This window comes from Callospermophilus lateralis, chromosome 16, assembly GCF_048772815.1.
Source record: "Callospermophilus lateralis isolate mCalLat2 chromosome 16, mCalLat2.hap1, whole genome shotgun sequence".
Taxonomy (NCBI): Eukaryota; Metazoa; Chordata; class Mammalia; order Rodentia; family Sciuridae; genus Callospermophilus; species Callospermophilus lateralis.
In genome coordinates this window covers 11,517,495-11,538,486 of record NC_135320.1, presented here as the reverse complement: position 1 = coordinate 11,538,486, position 20,992 = coordinate 11,517,495, and the positions used below count along the sequence as shown (strand labels likewise).

Genomic DNA, 20,992 nt, shown 5'->3' with positions numbered 1-20,992 from the left:
AGTCCTGTCCTAAAAAAAAAAAAAAAAAAAAAAAGTGATCTCAAAATAATAGTCATGAAAATAGAAATCAAATATTATGCTAGAGGTATGCTATGACATAATGGTGGCATACACACAAAAAAATTTTCCACTCCTGTTGATCAGGATAGGAAGACTCACTGAAAACCTCATGTCAAGAAAAACAGCACTTACAAAGGACAAAAACAAAATAATCAACATTTACTAAACACTTACTTTATGCCATAAAAATCTAGAATTACTGAAGTAGCCTATACTTCAAAATATAAAAGGAAAAATAAACATTCTGAATTGCCTAAGACTGCATATCTATTTAAATATAAATAACTAATAAAACTAAACTATGTACTTGTCTGCAAAAGACAATACCAATCACATTATGCATCTGAAAAACTAAACAAAAAAGTAAAATGATCATAATCTGCATATTATAAAACAAACAACTACAAAAATAAAGAAACCAACTGAAAAACTACTACCAAAATTAAGGAAATGCAATAACGGTAGCAAAGTACAAAATATTATACAAAAACCAAGTTCAAAACAGTAGTTAATAAATATCAAATATGTAAAAGAAAATTAAAAGGCATGTAAAATCTAAATGAAGGAAATTTTTCAGACTTCCAAAGAATTTATAAAAAAGACTAGAACAAATGGAAAGATACTTACTGAGACTTGGTATCTGTGCACAAATAAATGGTCTCCTAGTGCCGTTTCATTGTGCACAGATAAGGCTAAGCGTCTTTTCATGTGTTTGGATATTTGCTTTACTGCAAGCAGCTCATTCATAATCTTTATTTTTATAAGAGTTACCTCCCTCTAGATTAATTTCTAATGGTTTTTTTACTATGAAGATCAGTCTTTGTACTATAAAGTACAAGTAACCCTCCTTTTGTTTTTCTGGATTTTACATTGTGTATGTAATTTGCAATTTTTGCCACAAAGTTCCCAATTCCCTTTTTTTTTTAAAAAAAATTATTTTTTAGTTGTGGTTGGACACAATACCTTTATTTTATTTATTTATTTTTATGTGGTGCTGAGGATTGAACTCAGGGCCTCCCACATGCTAGGCGATTGCTCTACCACTGAGCTACAACCCCAGCAACCCCCCTTTTTTTTCTTAAATATTTTTTTAGTTGTAGATAAACACAATACATTCATTCATTCATTCATTCATTCATTCATTCATTCATTTATTTATTTAATGTGGCGCAGAGGACCCAATCCAGTGCCTCAAGCATGCAAGGCAAGTGCTTTACCACTGAGCCACAACCCCAGCCCTTCCCCTTTTTATTTAGACAAATTTATCAACTTTCATTATTACTAGGTTGTAAACTGTTCAAAAGGGCTCCCCAAATGCAATGCTTCCTTTGTTCATCTGGTAGTTGCAGCTTGGATTCACACTCGGGCAGTCTAGTTTCTGAGTCCACATTCTTAACCATTACACGGATCTCCCAAGGCAGCTGGAGACCTGCAGTCTCTTTCATCATGAGCTTAGTGTGAGACTCCTAGAAAATATGTAATTGTCTGGTACTTTTCTATTAAAAGAGATAGTGTAATTAATAGCCATCTCATTCAAATTCTCAGTAACCAGGACTCTAGACTTATAAACTAAACTACATAAGTTACAGAGTTAAAACCACTATCAGGAATTTATTAGTCAGTAATTCATTTTACTTGCTGAAAAGGAACACCCTTGAGATTAAGGGCCATTTCCGTGAAATCTAGGAAGGATATTAAGCCGACAATGAAAACAGGCAGAAGTACTCATTTTCTTTGTTTCTTCATGGTTTGCTCTATCAGAGGGGTTCCTTCCTCATGATTTGCTGTAGTGGAAGGATTCTGTAAAAATGTACTTAACGAAAAGAAATACATTTACGAACATTTCTGAGTAACCACTATGTGCTGGCACCTGATGGTCTATGCTGAATTATGTCTTCCAAAAATTCATCTGTTGAAGTCTTTACCTCCTACCAGTGCCTCACGCATACTAGGCAAGCGCTCTGCCACTGAGTCACAACCCTGGCTCTTATGCCAGTTATTCTATCAAACAGTGTTTTATGAATTCTGAAGAAACGTTTTGTGTATTTTCTTTCTTTTTCCTACGTGTATTACTGGAGATGAAACCCAGAGCCTTACCCATGTTAGGGGAGCACTCTACCACTGAACTACATTCCCAACCCTTATTTTGATTTAATTTTAAATAGGGTCTCACTAAATCAACCAGGTTGGCCTCAAACATGCAATCCTCCTGGCTTAGCCTCCAGAACAATTGGGATTAAAGTCTTACTCCTTCACGCCAGGCCTTCTTCTTCATATACATAAAAAAAGAACCCTCTTAAGTGTTAGTAAAATATTATGGCTTAGAATGTTTAGTGTCTTCATCACAGAAAGTTATTCCATTCCCAGGAACTTTAGGCAGACTCTCACATAACTCTGCCATCAGACATATCAGCTATTGCTGCCATTAATTATCTGCTAAGTATGAGCCTCTGAGCTAAGTATTCATTCTATCTATTGTTTTTAACCTCATTTACTACTCACAATAATCAATGAGGCTCAATATTATGCCCATTTTCCAGATGCAGAAATTGAGGGTCAGAGCATTTAGCTTATTTTTCCATGATTATAGCCAGAACATAGCAAGATTTACTAAAGTCACAAGTTCATCTTCTTCATCTCCAGTAACTGACTACAGTCAGTAACTACTGACCACAGTAGCAAAGCCAGAAGTCTATCTGATATATGTTCCTTCTTCTCCATTACCACAAACCCTAATTTTATTGGCAGCAACATAACTCTTTAAAAATCCCTAATTTCATTAACCTATCCCTGGTAGAGATTCCTTCCCAAAGAAAGGCAATGTTCACTCAGCAAAAATCCTTAGTACCCACACTCTACCCAAAAATTCAGCCTTGAGAATTCAGTTACCATCCCATGTTTGTGAGAACCAACCCCCACACTAAGGTTGCAAAGGGCAGAATCAGTTAGGCCCTCTGGATATCTTGTTGTAGGAGATAAATTCAACCCCTAGAATTTGAACAGAGTTTCCTAATATCTATAGCTGGAAAGCTTCCCCAAACTGATTCACCAAGTAACAAGACATTGTTCATAGCCTAAAGCAGTATAGTCCATATAGCATAGGTCCTAAGTTTATTTCCCACAAGATTTTTCTAGGAATCAAACCCATAGCCATTTCTTTTCTTTTTGATGTTTTTTAAACACAAATGTAGACTACCAAACTATGTAAGTAACAGAAAGAAAGCAAAGAATCACCAAAGGATGTATTGGCTTTACACCTTCTCTCTAAAGAAATCAACAAAGTAGTATTACCTTTCTTTGGTTTTGGAACTAATTCAAGGTCCTTTTCTGAAAGAGTCACCTTTTCAGTTGTTGGTGTCTGCAGGCAAAATAACAGTAAAGTAATTTACATGACAATAGATTAAAAACCAACAATACTTTGTAAAATATTCAGTCTTAAATTATACTTTCCTTAATATATTCTTGTTTCCCTTTACTTATATTTGTAAGTATTGCCAAAGCACATACTACTTATATTCTTTTTTTTTTCTTAAATATTTTTCGTTGTAGATGGACACAATGCCTTTATTTATTTATATGTGGTGCTGAGGATCAAAGCTGGTGCCTCACATGTGGTATGCAAGCACTCTACCACTGAGCCACAACCCCAACCCATTGCTTATATTCTTATAAACTTATTTTTTTCCAGAATTGAAACAGAGTTGACTGATCAAAACATTTCAAGTGCTGAGTGGCTTTGTTGAATGGCAGTGTGGATGTTTATAGGTGGATCGATGAGACATTTGATAACAGGTCAAAATGCAGATCTTTGTGAAGACCCTAATTGACAAGGCAATCATGTAAAGGCCAAGATCCAGGATAAAAAAGGCATTCCCTTGACTAACAGGGGATCACCTCTAGAGGCAAGCAGCTAAAAAATGACTGTACTCTTTGACTACAACAATCCTCTGCACCTGATCCTTCATTTGAAGGATAACAATTCATTCTTATGTCTGTATTCACAATACACAGTGATGGCATTATGCTGCACTATAGCCATTTGCCCCAACTTAAGTTCAGAAATTGCCACTATCAGTCATAGCTCAACCTATCCAAAATGTTAATAAAGTTTTGTTGTATCATCAACAAAAAATTTCACATTAATATTGAATATTAATGTTCACATATATGACTCTGACACTTGAGGTCCTTATTACTGTTTGTCTCTACATTATCTTTAGAGTTTATGATACCATTCCTCTATTTTGTAAGTTATAACTTGTACAAAAATTAACCAGAATCTCATAGACAAAAGGTTCTGAATATATGAACATTTCATAAATATACTTCATGTAAAGTAGTATGTTCAATGGTTTCACTTCTGAAAACATTCTCAGTATGTATCCTCCATTTACAAACAAGTACAAAGGTTCTGCATAGCCTAACAAGGTGATACTAATTTGCCACAATTATTAAATGAATTCAAGGAATGGGGGAAAAAAATACTGAATCAATTATAATATATGGAAAAGAAAATAAGAAAGGGAATTCCAAAGAAATGTAATCACAGCAGCATGAACACTGAGGAATCTTATCATTTACCCTTCTGCATTAGAGAAAACAATTTTACAGCTACTTTACCCGAGTCCCAGGAGTGTCCTGAAAACCTTCTCCACACTTAAGCCATGCTTCAGAGAGGGAGGCAACTGCTCCCACTGTCCTGAGACCTGTTCTGCACTGTAGTGGCTTCTCTTCTGGAAAGGATGGATACTCTATACACCAATTCCTTTTCCTCTGTGGAGACGATTTTTAAAGGAAAAAATATTTCAACTTCATTAAACATACATTAAGTTGTCAACTAGCAATTTAGAAACCCAAGAATGACAGTAATAAAGGCATAGTTTTTTTAATGTCTCTGAATCTTCACATAAAGATAGAACAAATAGATAGCAAATCCAAAATGAACAGACAACATTTACCAGCAGTCAACAAAGTCCAAAATACAAGTGGGTGAGGACAAACTATCACCCCTCCAAAGTCCCAAATAACATCAGGGGTCAAAGTAGGCCCTGGGAACCTAGACATCCACAGTTCACCACGAAGCAGACCTGGCCTATTTCATTGTTCACTAGGAAGCAGAGAATGAGCCATATCTCCTTGCTAAATAAGGGAAAAGCTGAAGAGAAATTAGGAGTAGAATCCACTCAGCTACACAGGAATAAGAGAGACTATAAAAAGGTCCAGGTAAAGCAGTGCATCTAGCAGAGCCAGTAGCATCAATGTAACAAGTAAAAAAGTGGCCATATTTTTGCAAGATATAAGAAAGCAACACAAAGTAGAAAAGATATCCTAAATCTGATTCCTAAATTTTCCAAAAAAAAATTACTTAAAAATAAACAATAGATAAGTATCAAAATCAAATCCCATAGTTGTTATTAGGAGGGAAAAAAAATAAGGAGCAGAATAACATCCTAACACACAAAGAAAGCACACCAAAAACAAAACAGATAATATGTTAACTTACTAACCTATTAAAAAAAAGCCAAAATATTCAAAGTTGATGAAAAAAAGAAATCAAAATTCACTTGAGAAAAAAAAGGACTAAATTTAAGAGCAGACACCACAGATAATGTCTTAAGAGAAATATACAGGGTGAAAATGAGGAAATTTCAAAGTTCCATTATTCAACCTGCTATTATTTAGATGTGGGCTGCCCTCCAAGGTTTCATATTGTAAAATCTTGGTCTTCAGTGTGATGAAAGTAGTAGTATAAACTTTAAAGGAGGGTCCTAATGGAAGGTCATTGGAGGTGCTACCTTTAGAAGGGTTTAAGCACTTCTCATAGGACCCTGGTTAGTTCCATGAGAGTGAAAGGTTACAAAAGAGACTCCCCCTCCCCACCCTCTGGTTTCCTATCTCACCAAAAGATCTCTCCCTCTTGTGTGTTCCTGCATATACTCCTACCATCCTCCAATAGGTCCTATCCAGAGTCAAACTGATGTCAGTGCCGTGATCTTGCATCTCCTGAACACTACGCTAAATAAACCTCTCTTCCTCATATACTTCTCAACTCAGAAATTTTGTAAAAGAAACAGAAATGGGTTAATACCTCTAATGAAGAAAGAGAAAAAGAACTGAAGATAAATCAGAGATTGATTAGGTCTTTGTCAGGATCCAACATACAGGATAACCAGAATCTTTGTAGAAAATACCCAAAGCAGGTTTTAGTGAAATCAAATATGTATCAATAGGTTAGTTTTCACGAGGCACCTAAAATTTAAAATCAGAAATCCTACTTTAAAGTATTCTGCTTTTTGCCTGTGAAAGTTGGCAGTTGGACACTCATTTACATATTTTTCACAGTCACTGTTGTACTTGAGCCATCCCGAGTTCTGGAGTCAGCAGATTTAACTGTGGGAGGGAGGATGACTTTTTTTTTTAATTAACTTGAAGAGTAACTGAGAAGCCACTCTATGTATTGTTGGATCCAGGATCAAGTGGCTGAAGGAACCCAATCTAGAAGCAGAGGAGCTTTTCCACTTGGTGGCCCAAGTCTTCATCTAATTATTGAAGTTCTACACACCATGAATTGTGAGATGATTCTATGAGTATGAAGAATTTCTCATCAATGCTGCCATTACAACTATGGAACATCATGAACTGCTACTCTGGTCAGGGGATGTACCTCGAGGGTACCATGTTTGCCTAGCATGAGTGACATCCTGGCTTGCAACCCCAGCACAACAGCCTCATCCCCACTGCCAGTCCTTCCAATAGGACTGCTCTGCATTACCCCTATGCCTGTGGCCATAAGAAGTGGTGACACTCCTAATACAGAAGAAATACCACATTAACTTCTGTGACAGTGACAACAGCACAGTTCTGATTAAGTCCTGATACACTGTACAGTTACAGGAGGAAGAATGTGCTGATTTTGCTAAAATCTGGTGCAGATCCAAATGTGAAGGACGCCAGGAGCAGCACTGCTCTGTACTTCACTGTCAACAGTGAAAACACGGTCATAGCAGCAGACCTGCTGATGGATACGGCAATCATTGAAGCAAAAAACAAGGTGTGTTTAGATCAACTTTATTTACAATTATTTGACATTTATTTTTTTTAACAGTGATACATTCAGGAGAATTTAAACATTCATCCTTTTAAAGAAATACTAGAAGTTACAGGTTTCTTTAAGGTCGTTAAAGTAAATATTAGTACACAGAAAAAAAAAAAAAAAACACCCAAAGCAATGGGAAAAAGCAAATATTAAAATCTATAATTCCATAAAACTTTTCTTTGCTCAACTTGTTTTCTGTCACAGTTGGTCGTTTTAATTGTTTTTACCAGCTTTTTTATTTTCTTATCTCCAAATTTTTTTAATTTTTAAAAATTTTATTAGATTCAAGTCTTTAAGAAAATTCTGTCAAAGCACCAGCTGACCATAATGATAAGGGACTGCAGAACTCAGAGACTACATCAAGACAAAAAAATGGGGGCTGGGGATGTGGCTCAAACGGTAGCGCGCTCGCCTGGCATGCGTGCGGCCCGGGGTTCGATCCTCAGCACCACATACAGACAAAGATGTTGTGTCCACCAAATACTAAAAAAATAATAAATATTGAAATTCTCTCTCTCTCTCCCTCTTTCTCACTCTCTCTCACTCTTTCTTAAAAAAAAAAAAAAAGAAAAAAATGCAGACTTCAAAATGAAGTTTAGAAAAATCAACCCACAACAAATAGCAACAACAAATCTTGTTGGAGGGAAGATTATCATTTCCAGGGTTGCCACATTTTAATATTCATATCCAGTCATATACAGTTGTCATATCCAGTTGCAAAAAAAATAAGAAAGTATAGTCCATATAGAGTGTGTCCATACATTGATCTAATGAGACAAAGATGTTAAATCAATTGTCTTAAACATATTCAAAGAGCTAAATGAAACCATGGGCAGAACTCTAAAGGAAATCCAGAGCAGATAATGTCAATGTAACAAATAAGGCATTAACAGAAATTACAAAAATGAGCCAGGTGTAATGTAAATTTAAGAGCTAAAGTTTACTAGAGGGTTCACTGGCAAATTTGAAGAAAGAAGAATAATTAGTGAATTTGAAGACAGGCAAAAAGATTGTCCTACCTAAGGGAGCAGAAAAAAAAAAAGAATGAAGAGACATCAAAGATATACAGAATACTAAGTATACCATAATAAATATGATGAAAGTTCTAGAGGGAAAAGAGAAAGAATATTTGAAGAATAAATAGCCCCAAACTCAATAAACTCAGCTTATTCTGAGGAGGGCAAAGGCAACAAGATCCACACTGAGATCCATATTGCAATTAAACTGTCCAGAGCCTAAGACATAAGACAGAGAATCTTGAAATTAGCAAGAAAGAAGTGATATAAAAGGTATCCTCAATGAGATTAATAGCAGATTTCTCATCCAGAAACCACGGAGGCCAACAGGCAATGAGACAGAATTTTTAGCATGCTAGCAAAGGGGGAAGGCATCAAACAAGAATTATTTATTTGACAAAACTATCTTTCAAAAATGAAACACAACCAGGCTCAATGGCACATGCCTGTAATCCCAGGTACTCTGGAGACTGAGGCAAAAGAGTTACTTAAGCCCACAAGTTTGAGACCAGACTGAGCAACATACACACACACATGAACACAAATAAAATGAAGCAGAAATTAAGACATTCCCAGATTGGATGGAAGGAAGGAAGGGAGGGAGGGAGGGAAGGAAGGGGCAAGTGAGCGAAAGCTGAGGGAGTTTATAACCAGCAGAATTTTCCTACAAGAAATGCTATAGGGAGCTGATAGACTGAAATGAATAGTGACTAACACAAAGCCATACATACAAAAAAGACCAATGTAAGTAAATTTTAAAGCCTGTACTATTCTGTTCTTTAATTCGTAACTCTTTTATCCTATACAATTTAAGAAGCAAATGCACAAACATAATTATGTCTGTTAATGAACGTATGATATATAGAGATGCCATTAGTGAAAATAACATAAAGGATATGAAACTGTATGGGAGCAGTATTTTTTGTGTTTTTCCAACTAAGATGGCATTGATCCAAACTAGATTGTTAGAGTTCAGTTGACTTCATATAAACCCCAGGGAAACAACTAAAGGGGAAAAATATCAAAAAGAAAGAGAAATAAGAATCAAAACAGTAGAGAAAACAAATTCTTACAAATGATAAAAGTAATAGAGAAATTAAGGAACAAAATGTTGTAAAATATACAGAAAATAAAAACAAAATTGCATTAATTCTTCCTTATAAGTAATTGAAATGTAAGTAGATTAAACTGTTCACTTAAAACAGAGATTGGTAGAATAGATTAAAAGAGCATGATATAAGCATATGCTATCTATAAAAGATTCACTTTTATGACCAAAACACAAAAAGGTTGAAAGTGAAAGGACAGAAAGATAATACAAGCAAGCAGTAATTAAAAGATAGCTGGGATGGCTATACTAACACCAGACAAATTAGAATGCAAGATAAAACACTGTTGAGACAAAGCAGAAAATGTTATTAAAAGAGTCAAATCATAGTAAAGTTACAATATCTATAAATATATACACACCTAACAACATAGCCTCAGAATATATTAAACTAAAACAGAATTAAAAGAAAAACTTAACAGTTCTATAAAAATCAGACATTTTGATATCCTACTTTCACTAGTACACAAATAATTAGTAAGTAAATACAGGGCTTGAACACACTATAAACTCACTAAACCTTACAGACATATGGAACAATATTCAAACACAAAATAATGCACATTTATCTTAGATGTACATGAAACATTTTGCAAGATAGACCAAAAAATGTTTCTCAATAAATTTTAAAATATTGATATCATATAAAGTGTCTTCTTTGACCAAAATGAAAATAGACATTAACACCAAAAGATAACTGGAAAATTCACAAGTAAGTAGAAATTAGTCAACACCACTTAATAACTCAAAGAATCAAAGAAGAATTTAAAATAAATAGAAAACAAATTAGAAAATACTTGGGCTAGGGTTGTAGCTCAGTGGTAGAGTGCTTGCCTCGAATGTATGAGGCCCTGGGTTTGGTGCCCAGCACCACATAAAAATAAACAAATAAAAATAAAGATATTGTGTACATCTACAATTAAAAAGAATATTTTTAAAAATTAGAAAATACTTTCAGAAGAATGAAAATTTAAGAAATATATAAATTTATGGGAGGCAGTGCTCAGACAAAAAAATTATAGATACAAAAACCAAAATTAAAAAAGGTTCTAAATGAATAATCTAACCTTGCACCTTAAGGAACTAGTATTTTAAAAAAAAAAAAAAAAGAGCAAATTAATCCTAAAGATAGTATGGAAAAGAAAATAAAGATTAGAACAGAGACAAATGAAATAGACACTACCAATAAACTTACAGAAATAAAAAGACTGAGAGTACCATGAAAAATTGAATAAAATTTAAAGCACCTAGATGAAATGGATAAATTCCTATGACCACAGAAACCATCAACAATGACTCAAGAAGAAAACATTTGACAGACCAATAACTAAGTGATTAAACTGATAATCAAAAAACCCCTGACAAAAAAAAAGTGTAAAACCAGGTGATTCCAATAGTGACTTCCACCAAACATTTAAAGAATTATTCTCAAACTCTTCCAAAAATTACAAAAATACTTCCTCTTTCTGAGACCAATGTACACTGACAGAAAAGTCTTACAAATATTATCACAATAAAACTATAGACCAACTACTTATGAAAATAGATTTTAAAACCTTCAACAAAATACTAGCACGCCAAATCCAGCAACACACTGAGAGGATTATTACAGTTTGGATATGGTTTGAGTGTGTCTCCTAAAAGTTCATATGGTAGGGGTTTGCTCTCCATCATGATGGAGTTCAAGAAGTAGAAACAAGTTGGAGCCAAAAAAAAAGCTGGGACCTAAGGCAAGTTAATTAGATTACAGAGAGCATCACCCTTTTAAGAGATTAACATAGTTCTCAGGGAACCCCAGTTAGGTCTGTTGGGAAAACATATAATGGCAGCAGCACCCCAGAGAAAAACCCCAGCATGGCGTCTAACGACCCTCTTTCTCCTCTTTATTTCTTTCACTGGCGTGAAATGTTCCCACTGGCGCCAATGTTCAAACTCTGCTGGTGGGAAGCCTTAGCCCCAATTAGAATTAACTTCTTGGGCTCCGGAACTGACATATGGAAGAGCTTGCCAATAAACGGGCGACCTGTTATCTACCTCAGCCCTGAAATATTAAGAAAAAATACAACACTTTTCATGATAAAAACATTCAACAACTAGGAGTAAAAGGGAATTTTTTTAAACTGATAAAAGGTTTCTCTGAAAAATTTCTCCCTAAAATCAAGAAGAAAATGGTGTCCACTTTTGACACTTCGATTAAACACTAATACTAGTCAGAGCAATTTAGGCAAGAAAAAGAAAATGAAAGAAATAAAAGCAACCCAAAATTGAAAACAAGTAGTAAAATTATCTCTTTTTGCAGATGACATTGTATTATGTACAGAAAACCCTTAAGGACCCACCAAAAAACTATTAGAGCTAATAAATAAATTTGGAAAAGTTGCAGGACACAAGATAAACATACAAAAATAAATTCTACTTCTCTCTACAGATTTGATTCAATCCCTATCAAAATCCCTACAACCTTTTTGGCAGAAATATAAAAGATGATCCTAAAATTCATATGAATTTCAAGGAGCCCTGAAAACCCAAAACAATCTTTAAAACATTGGAAACTCATATACCAATTTTAAAACTTACTAGAAGGCTACAACAGTCAAAGCATGTGGTACTAGTATAATGATAGACCTTTTCATTGTAACAGACTTCACAGTCCAGAATTAAACACACAGATCAATGGCCAACTGATTCAACAAGAGTATAAAGACTATTCAATGGGAAAATAAACTCTAAACAGATGGTACTGGGGACAACTATATTTCATATGCAAAAGAATATACAACATATAAAGAAAATAATTCAAAATGGATCAAAGACCTACAAGGAACAGCTAAACCTCTATAATTCAGAAGAAAACAAGTAAACAAGTAGCCTTGGGTTAGACAATATTTAAATAATTTCTTAAATGGGCACAAAAGCACAAGTAACCAAAGAAAAGACAGATTAAACTGGACTCCATTAAAGTTTGAAAGTTATGAAGTTTCAAAGGATACTATGAAGATAGTAAAAAGATAATCAGAATAATGGGAGAAAATATTTGTAAGTAACTAATAAGGATCTAGAATATATTAAGAATTCCCACAACTCAACAATAAAAAGATGCTTAATATTATGAATCATTAGGGAAAAATGCTTATCAAAGCCACAAGGAAATATCACTTCATAGCACTTCTCCATATATAACCCAAATAAATGAAAGCAGAGATTCAAACGGACACTCGGACACCCAGGTTCATAGTAGCACCATTCAAGATAGATATTTGGATTGTTTTCTATCTTTTGGCTAACACTGGATAAACTGGTAAACAAAATGTGGAATGAAACACACACACACACACACACACACACACACACACACACATAAATATTATTTGGTTTTAAAAAGGAATAGAATTCTGATACATGTTACCACATGGTGGACTGGTGGACTTTGTAAACATTATGCTAAATAAAATTAGTCAGATACCAAAGGACAAACATTGTATGATTCCATTTATATGGGATTCCTGGAGTAGTCAAATTCATAGAGACAGAAAGAAGGATGGTGATGGCCAGGGGACAGGGAGGGAAGAATGGGAACTTGTTGCTTAATGAGCACAAAGTTTTACATGAGGAAAAAGTTCTGGAGGTGGATGGCAGTGATGATTACATGACATTCTTAGTCCAGTTAGACTGCTATAACAAAATATCATAACAGGGTATCTTCTAGGCAACAGAAATCTGTTTCTGACATCTCTGAAGGCTAGCAAGTCCAAGATTCGATGTCTGGTGAAGGCCCACATTCTGAGTCACAGAAGGCAGTATGTTCACTGTGCCATCAAGTGGCAGGAGTACAGGAGTCTTTGGAATCTTTTTGAAAGGCCACGAATCCCATTTTTAAGGTTTTCACCCTCATGACATAATCATTCCCAAAGATCCCACCTCCACGTACTATCACAACAAAGAATGGGTTTCAACATGTGAGTTTTGGGAGAGAAGCATTCAGTATAGCAAATGTGAATTATAATAAATGCTTATAATGAATGCTACATAACTGTATACTTAAAATAAAGTTTATGTTATTTATATTTTATCACAATATTTTAATGAAATATGAGGACTACATCAGAAATACTAGGGATGTTCTACATATCTAAGTCCTCAAAATGAAAATAAAAATCCTGAGAGAAGAAAGGTCCAGGAAATCTCCATTTTAAAATCATTATCTCTGGTGATTATTATACCATCAAAATTTGAGAATCATTGCTAAACATATTGAATTAGAAAACAACCTATATGGATAAACTAAACAAAAAGCATTCTTAGGATCAAACTCAAAATCACAAGTTTCTCTTCATGCTTAGACTTTCTCACTGGAGTGAAGTATACATTGTTGGGGTAAAAAAGTAAAAATATCACAGATTCTGGTAGGTTAAAAAAAAAATGTGAGCAAGAAACTTTTTTGCCTGACAATCCAGTGGTTTGTGACTATAAGAAGAAAATCCTCCATTAGGAAGAACAAAGGGTCATAGGAAACTGCATTCAGGATTCTAAGTCCTATCACCTCAACCTTTTCCATCACTTAGTCTATTATTCAACCATGCTCAAGTCCCTATTATCTGAAAAGAAACATTTCTCCCTTGACCCCTTCTACCTGTTCCTTTCCATCCCCAGCAGACTTATACAGAGATTTGTCCACTCAGTTATCTGTTCTTCTAACCACAGCAACTTGATTTCTTGAACAATCTCACCACTGAAACTTTTTTCCCCTTGGCTACTTACAGATGTACCCGTATATTAGTTACCTACATTTCCTTAATATGTAAATGATAAGAGCTGAACATCAAATTCAATAAGTTCTTCCATTCAAAGTGGAAGAACCAGTCAGAATGGTAATTATCAAGAATACAAGAAATAATAAGTGTTGTCAAGGACGTGGGGTGAAAGGTTTATGTCTACATTGCTGTTGGGACTGAAAATTGGTACAACCATTCTGGAAAACAGTATAGATTCCTTAGAAAACTTGGAATGGAACCACCATTCGACCCAACTATCCCACTCCTTGGTTTATACCCAAAGGAATAAAATCAGCATACCACAGTAACGCAACCACATCAATGTTTATAGCAGCTCAATTCACAATAGCTAAACTATGAAATCAACCTAGGTGTCCTTCAACAGATGAATGGATGAAGAAAATGTGGTATATACACAATGGAACATTAGTCAGACTTAAAGAATGAAATCATGGCATTTGCCAGTAAATGGATGGTGCTGGAGAATATCATGCTAAGTGAAATAAGCCAATCACCCAAATCCAAAGTGTGAGGGGAGGTACTAGGGAAAAATGGAGGAACTTTGGGTAGGGCATAGAGAAGCTAGGAGGAGGGAGGGTGCTGAGGTGGGAAGGACAATGGAATAAGTCAGATATTATCATCCCATGTGTGATTCTGCATCATGTACAGACAGGAATAAGAAGTTGTGCTCCATTTTTATACAATATGTCAAAATACTTCTGCTGGCATGTAAAACTAATTAGAACAAATTCAAAAATGAAGGACTTACATAGGTAATAAAGAGAAACATTTTTTAGATCTTGGTAAAACTATGGACAAAACTTGGGTAAAACTTGGGTAATAAGTAGGTTTCTCTCTCTTTTTTTTTATAACTAGCAGTTGAATAGATAATATTTTATCCTGCTTTTTTGAGTCATAATTTTTAAGAGATACAAAATGTAATCTAGAACTATACACACTGGACCAGTTTTCTTACAGTGACTTTTTAATAAATTGTATCTAGTATTATAGAACTTTCTCCATTATTTTTTTAAAAATATTTTTAGATGTTGATGGACCTTTATTTTATTCATTTATTTATATGCAGTGTTGAGAATTTGTCCTAGTGCTTCACACATGCTAGGCAAGTGCTTTACCACTGAGCCACAACTCCAGCCCTCCATTATTCTCTTAACATAAGAAAATAAGTAAAAAAGAGTTATCACTGTGAGGGGTAAAATATTCGATAGACTTATTTTCAAAGCAAGATATTAAAAGGATGCAAATGGCTCAGGTTAGAATGATGTGACTAATTTGCACAACAGGTTGCTGATGTGATCACAGAAAACAAAACCACCAGCAAGCTGTCCGCATATCCTTGCACTAGCAGACATCAGGAGTGAACTCCCCAACTCCCACCTAGCACTCCCCACCTTAGTGCAGCCCTGAGCAAAAACAAGTAAACCTGACTGGTCCAAAGTTAGCCCCTGTGTGCACTTTTTTCAAAGACATACACATAGATTTGATTGGTTCTGGAGCCACCAAAGAGGAAATAGTCTTATAAGGAAACTCAGGAACCATCCAAGAAGATCTAACCCCTATGAAGAACCAACCCTATGAAGAACCAGGGGAGGGACTCACGTGCTAGGGAAAAAAAAAAAATGCTTGCCTAGCTGTTCTGGGTGTGCCTGCTCACCAGACATCAATCTTTTCCCCCTTTTCGTCTTTTTAGATATACATGAAAGTAGAATGTATTTTGACATATACATGTATGGAGTATAACTCATTCTAATTAGGATCCCATTCTTTTCTGGGGGGTTGGTGGTACTGGGTATTGAACTCAGGGGCACTCAGCCACTAAGCCACATCCCCAGACCTATTTTTTGTATTTTATTTAAAGACAGGGTCTCACTATGTTGCTTAGCACCTCACCATTGCTGAGGCTGAACTCGCGATTTTCCTGCCTCAGCCTCCTGAGCCACAGGATCACGGGCATGTATCACCATGCCCGGCCAGAAGCCCATTCTTATGGCTGTACATGATGTGGTTTCACTGGTTATGTATTCATATATGAACACAGGAAAGTTATGTCCAATTCCTTCCATTGTTTTTCCTATTTCCATCCTCCTTCCCTTCATTCCTCTTTCTCTAATCAATAAACTCCATCCTTCCCCCTGCTGCTATTGTGTGTTAGCATCCACATATCAGAGAGCACATTCAGCCTTTGGTTTTGGGGTCTGGCTTATCTCACTTAGCATGACAGTCTCCAGTTCCATCCACTTACCGGCAAAAGGCATTATTTCATTATTTATGGCTGAATAATATTACACTGTGCATATATACCACAATTTCTTGATCCATTCATGTATTCAAGGGCACCTAGGTTGGTTCCACAGCTTGGCTATTGTGGATGGAGCTGCTATAAACATTGAAATCACTGTAGTAGGCTGTAGTATTAAGTCACTGTAGTATTAAGTCCTTTGGTATAAACCGAGGAGTGAGATAGCTGAGTCAAATGGTGGTTCCGTTCCAAGTTTTCTGACAAGTCTCCATTACTGCTTTCCAGAGTGTTTGCACCAATTTGAAGTCCCACCTCAATGTATGAGTGAACATTTTCCCCCACATCCTTGACAACACTTATTGTTCCTTACATTCTCGATAATTGATATTTTGACTAGAGATGGAATCCCAGTATGGTTTTCATTTGCATTTCTCTAATTACTAGAGATATTGAACTTTTTTTTCATATGTATATTGACCAATTCTATTTCTTCTTCTGTAAAGTGCCTATTCAGTTTCTTTGTCCATTTATTGACTGGGTTGTTTTTTGGGTGTTAAGTGCTTTGAGTTCTTTGTATATCCTGGAGATTAATGCTCTACCTGAAGTGCAAGTGGGTAAACATTTTCTCACATTCTTTAGGCTCTCTCTTCATGTTCTTAATTGTTTGTTGTAAAGAAGTTTTTAGTTTGATACTATCCCATTTATTTATTCTTGATTTTACTTCTAATGCTTTAGGAGTCTCACTGAGGAAATCAGTTCCTAAGCTGACATGATAGTTGGGCCTACATTTTTTCTTGTCATCACAGGGTGTCTGAAACACCTAAGTCCCTGATCCACTTTTGAGTTTCGTGTAGGGGTTCAATTTCATTCTACATATGGATTTCAGTTTTCCCATCACCATTTTTTAAAGAGGCTATCTTTTCTTCAGTCTACATATGTATATGGTGCCTTTCAGATACCCAATCTTGCAAGACCTTCATTAAAGTTTCGCTTTGCTGCATTTCTATCCCAGGGTCTATTCTTTGGGTTTGGGCAGTTGAGTGCATTTCTTACATCCATTTTAATCCATTTCAAATATATCTATTGAATAAAAAATTACATGCCTGGCATCAAACTATAAACCTGATACAACTATTTTAATTTTTTCCTACCCTGTTTGTATCTTCAGATTACATACATTTTTCATACTTTTAACCTTAATTTAAAAAGATACTGTGTATTTTGCTCTTTTTGGTTATTTAAGATAGTAGAAAATTTTCTTCATATGAATGTTCTACTCTTTATAAGAATGGAAATTAAAACATAAATTTATGAAAAGCCAATAGAAATCTTACATATATATTCTGTTCTAATTTTGATCTTATCAAAATAATGGATACTTAGATTATTATTATTATTAGACTTAGATTATTTAAATTATTATTAAAGGACACATCCATGGCATTAAATTTAAAGATAATGTACCAATTTTCTACTGATTTTTCAAACAAATATGATAAATATTTATAGAAAAATAATGGCAGAAAATACATCAAAATGGTTGTATTATCTCATTATGGGCTTAGGAAGTATTTTCTGCTATATTCTTTATAGTGCCTCCCTAATGAATGTGTTACTTTTATAATCAAAAAAGAGCAATTTTTAAAGATTTTAAGTAGCACATATTAAAATTCTCTATATCCAGCTTAAGTTCTTGATGGAAAAAGGATATAAGTAAGTACTCCCTCTGTTTGTTATATAAAAATATTAAACACCTATAATCTGCTGACTAATGCCCCCAAAGTCTATGGTTTATGATTTAAATTTAAGTTATGATTTAAATAAGAATTCTAAATCAAATTGTGTCAAAAGGCAATGATTCTTGGCCTATAAACTTCAGAGCAAGTTTATAAAATATCTACAAACAACCTAAGCTTCATACTTTCCCCCTTAAATTTCTAAATCTAATTCTTCCATCGCCAGACAGGAGTTGAATTATCCAAGGGATCAGTGAGACCGCCTCAACTTGACCCAGGGGAGTTCTTGATTTATGTTGCTGAGTATTTCAGAGTATGTCAGAAGCAAGTCATAAGCACAGATGTATTAAAGAAAAGCAAAGCAAAGATATGCACACCCCAAAGGCAGGGTACAGATGCATTTGCCTCTCAGAGAAGACAAGTGAATGCCTCAATTCCAGTTGAACTGACTATATATAGGTTTTCCTGGGAAGAAATGTATAAGTTCCCAGGCAAGTTTTTGTGATAACTGAATCTGGGATCAATCATTTGATATTTGGGGTTCAGAAACTTTCTTCTTGGTTAAGCAATACAGTCACAAATCAGTTAGGCAGACATTGCCTAGAATTTGAATTTAGACACATTTAAACTGATTGTTTCTTTCCAGTTTATCTGGCCCACTGGAGGTTTTCTTCCTCTAACTAAAGAGATAAACATGGTGATCACGTTCATAGTACTCAGTCTCCATCTAATAAGGGTTTCTTTCTTCCTGAGAGCCCACCTATCTTACTTTCATCCAATTTTCTTCCATTTTCCCATATTTTTTCTCCCTCCATCTCAACCCATTATACCTTTTCTAACCATTAACCATGTTATAAGTGAAGTTTTTGTATATTAAGAGTACTACATTAAATTTAGTAGGCCTGGAATATCCCTAGCTTCAATCCCATTCTAACTTATATTTTAATTAAGCTGAGTCACTTAAAAAAAAATAGATATCAGATGTGAGAAGACAGTGCAACAATGCCTTAAAAATCCCAAGAAAAACTGATTTCCCACCTAAATTTCTTTTCCCAAACTACTGTGATCAAATATGGGAATAAAATTGTTAGATAAATAGACATGAATAGGTGGGTAGAGGGAAGGACAAAGAAGGGCAGTAACTTACAAGAAGGAAATCAGATATATGTACAAGACAGTCCATGAGTTACAGGACTAGGAATCACAAGCATACAAGCATGTGGAAAATGGGAGCTGGTATGCCAGAAACCCCCCTTAGCCATTCTACTTATAATCCCTTAAGGGAACTACTGTTTAAAGATCATGTCGTACCCAACCCTTGGGACCAGGTGGTTGCAACCCTCCCCTTGTGAATGTATCATCAGGACCCTTACAAAAGAAAAATTTTCTGAGGTTCTATACAAACTGCTTAAGGGGAGAGGGAGAACACAAAACTAAAGTAAGAACTAAGGAACTCAAAATCCTTAAAAACCCCAGATTCTGTAAGTCTGATACCATTCTCTACGTGTTTGTACAGAGTCTACACTTTGTTATCCTCATTTCTCACTTTTCTAATAACCTTCTTTCTATACTCTGTAACTTGCTTTAAATTCTCCTTGTAGGATTACAAGAACTGGTGGTCATGGATCCCTGCCACTGCTTTGGGTCTGCAGGCAGATCTTCTGCGCAATAAAATGACATTTTAAGGCATACAAAAACTAAGAAACTTTAACTCTCATGAAACTTTTATAAGAAAGAAAGAATATAACAAAGCAAAAGATGGAAAATTACATATTACCCAACTAGTAATGGGCCAAGAATTTTAAAAATTAAGTCTAGACAGATAGAGAATAATGAAACAGAAAATATGTAGCAGTTACACAAGAAGGAAAAACAAAAATTAAAATTCTAAAAAGCGAAGATAAAGAAAAATTTGTAAAGTTGCCAGTGACAAATAACATATTATCTGCAGGGAATACCATTTTGAATGACAGGATTCTCCATCAGAAACTATGGAGGTCAGAAGGGAGCAGACTTAAATATTTTTTAGTTTTTAAAGAACTGTCAACCAAGAATTCTACATTCAGTAATATAATTGCTCAGGAATCTAGGCAAAATTAAAGACATTTTCAGATTTTAAAAACCTGAAAATACGTCACCTAATAAGATGCACCCTTTGGTTAAAGGGCTGAGCACCATGCTACTTAGGAGACTAAGGCAGGAGAATGGCAAGGAGGCCAGCCTTGACAACTTAGCAAGATCCCATCTCAGAGTAAAAAATAAACAGGGCTGGGGATGCAGCTCAGAACAGAGCTCTTGCATGTGCAAGGCCCTGGGTTCAATCCCAAAACTGCAGAGGGGGTAGGAGGATTGGTTAAAGGAAGTCTACAAACAGAAGAAAATGTTAAAAAAGAAAAATTGTGGCAGTAAGTAGGAAATAGCAAAAACAGAAAGAGGAGAAATATAGATAAATATGAAAATTGTAACACTATCTGACACTCAAGATCATATATTTAAAACAAGGGAAAGTAAAAATATTGTGATATAATATGAAATATACCTGATCTTTGTCCCAGATTCCTGTGGTAGAACTTCTAAAAACTGAAAAAATTTCCTGAGTGATAGGAAGGTCTTTGTTACTCCTAATGAGCTCTTTTGATCTACCCACTTAATGCAAATAAGATTACCTGGCCTGTACATAGTCTCAGATGACACCAATCAACAAAAGACCCAGTAACCAATGTTAAGTGGGTTGAAACATGCAGCCCCACCCACTGACATCTGGTAAGGGGGTTGAGAGGCAGAAGAATTAGCTCTATAAAAATTCTTAAAAGCCAGGTGTGATACTGCATGCCTGCAATCCCAGCAACTCACTTGTAAACTCAGGAGGGTAAGGAAGAATAATGGCAAGTTGTCCCCACCTCCGTTTTTTTGGGTGCATATAATTATACATAATGGTTGGATT

General features: G+C 35.1%; 1 protein-coding gene across 1 annotated transcript in view; it reads right to left on the bottom strand.

Moving 5' to 3' along the window:
* Spidr (scaffold protein involved in DNA repair) overlaps nucleotides 1-20,992 on the bottom strand; it is a 384,856-nt gene that overhangs the window by 352,010 nt on the left and 11,854 nt on the right. Inside the window, exons 2-3 of the mRNA XM_076835428.1 lie at nucleotides 4,681-4,833; nucleotides 3,352-3,418 (exon numbers count right to left, since the gene is read on the bottom strand). Of these exons, the coding sequence (XP_076691543.1) occupies nucleotides 3,352-3,418; nucleotides 4,681-4,833 (220 nt within the window). The remainder of the gene's footprint in view (nucleotides 1-3,351; nucleotides 3,419-4,680; nucleotides 4,834-20,992) is intronic.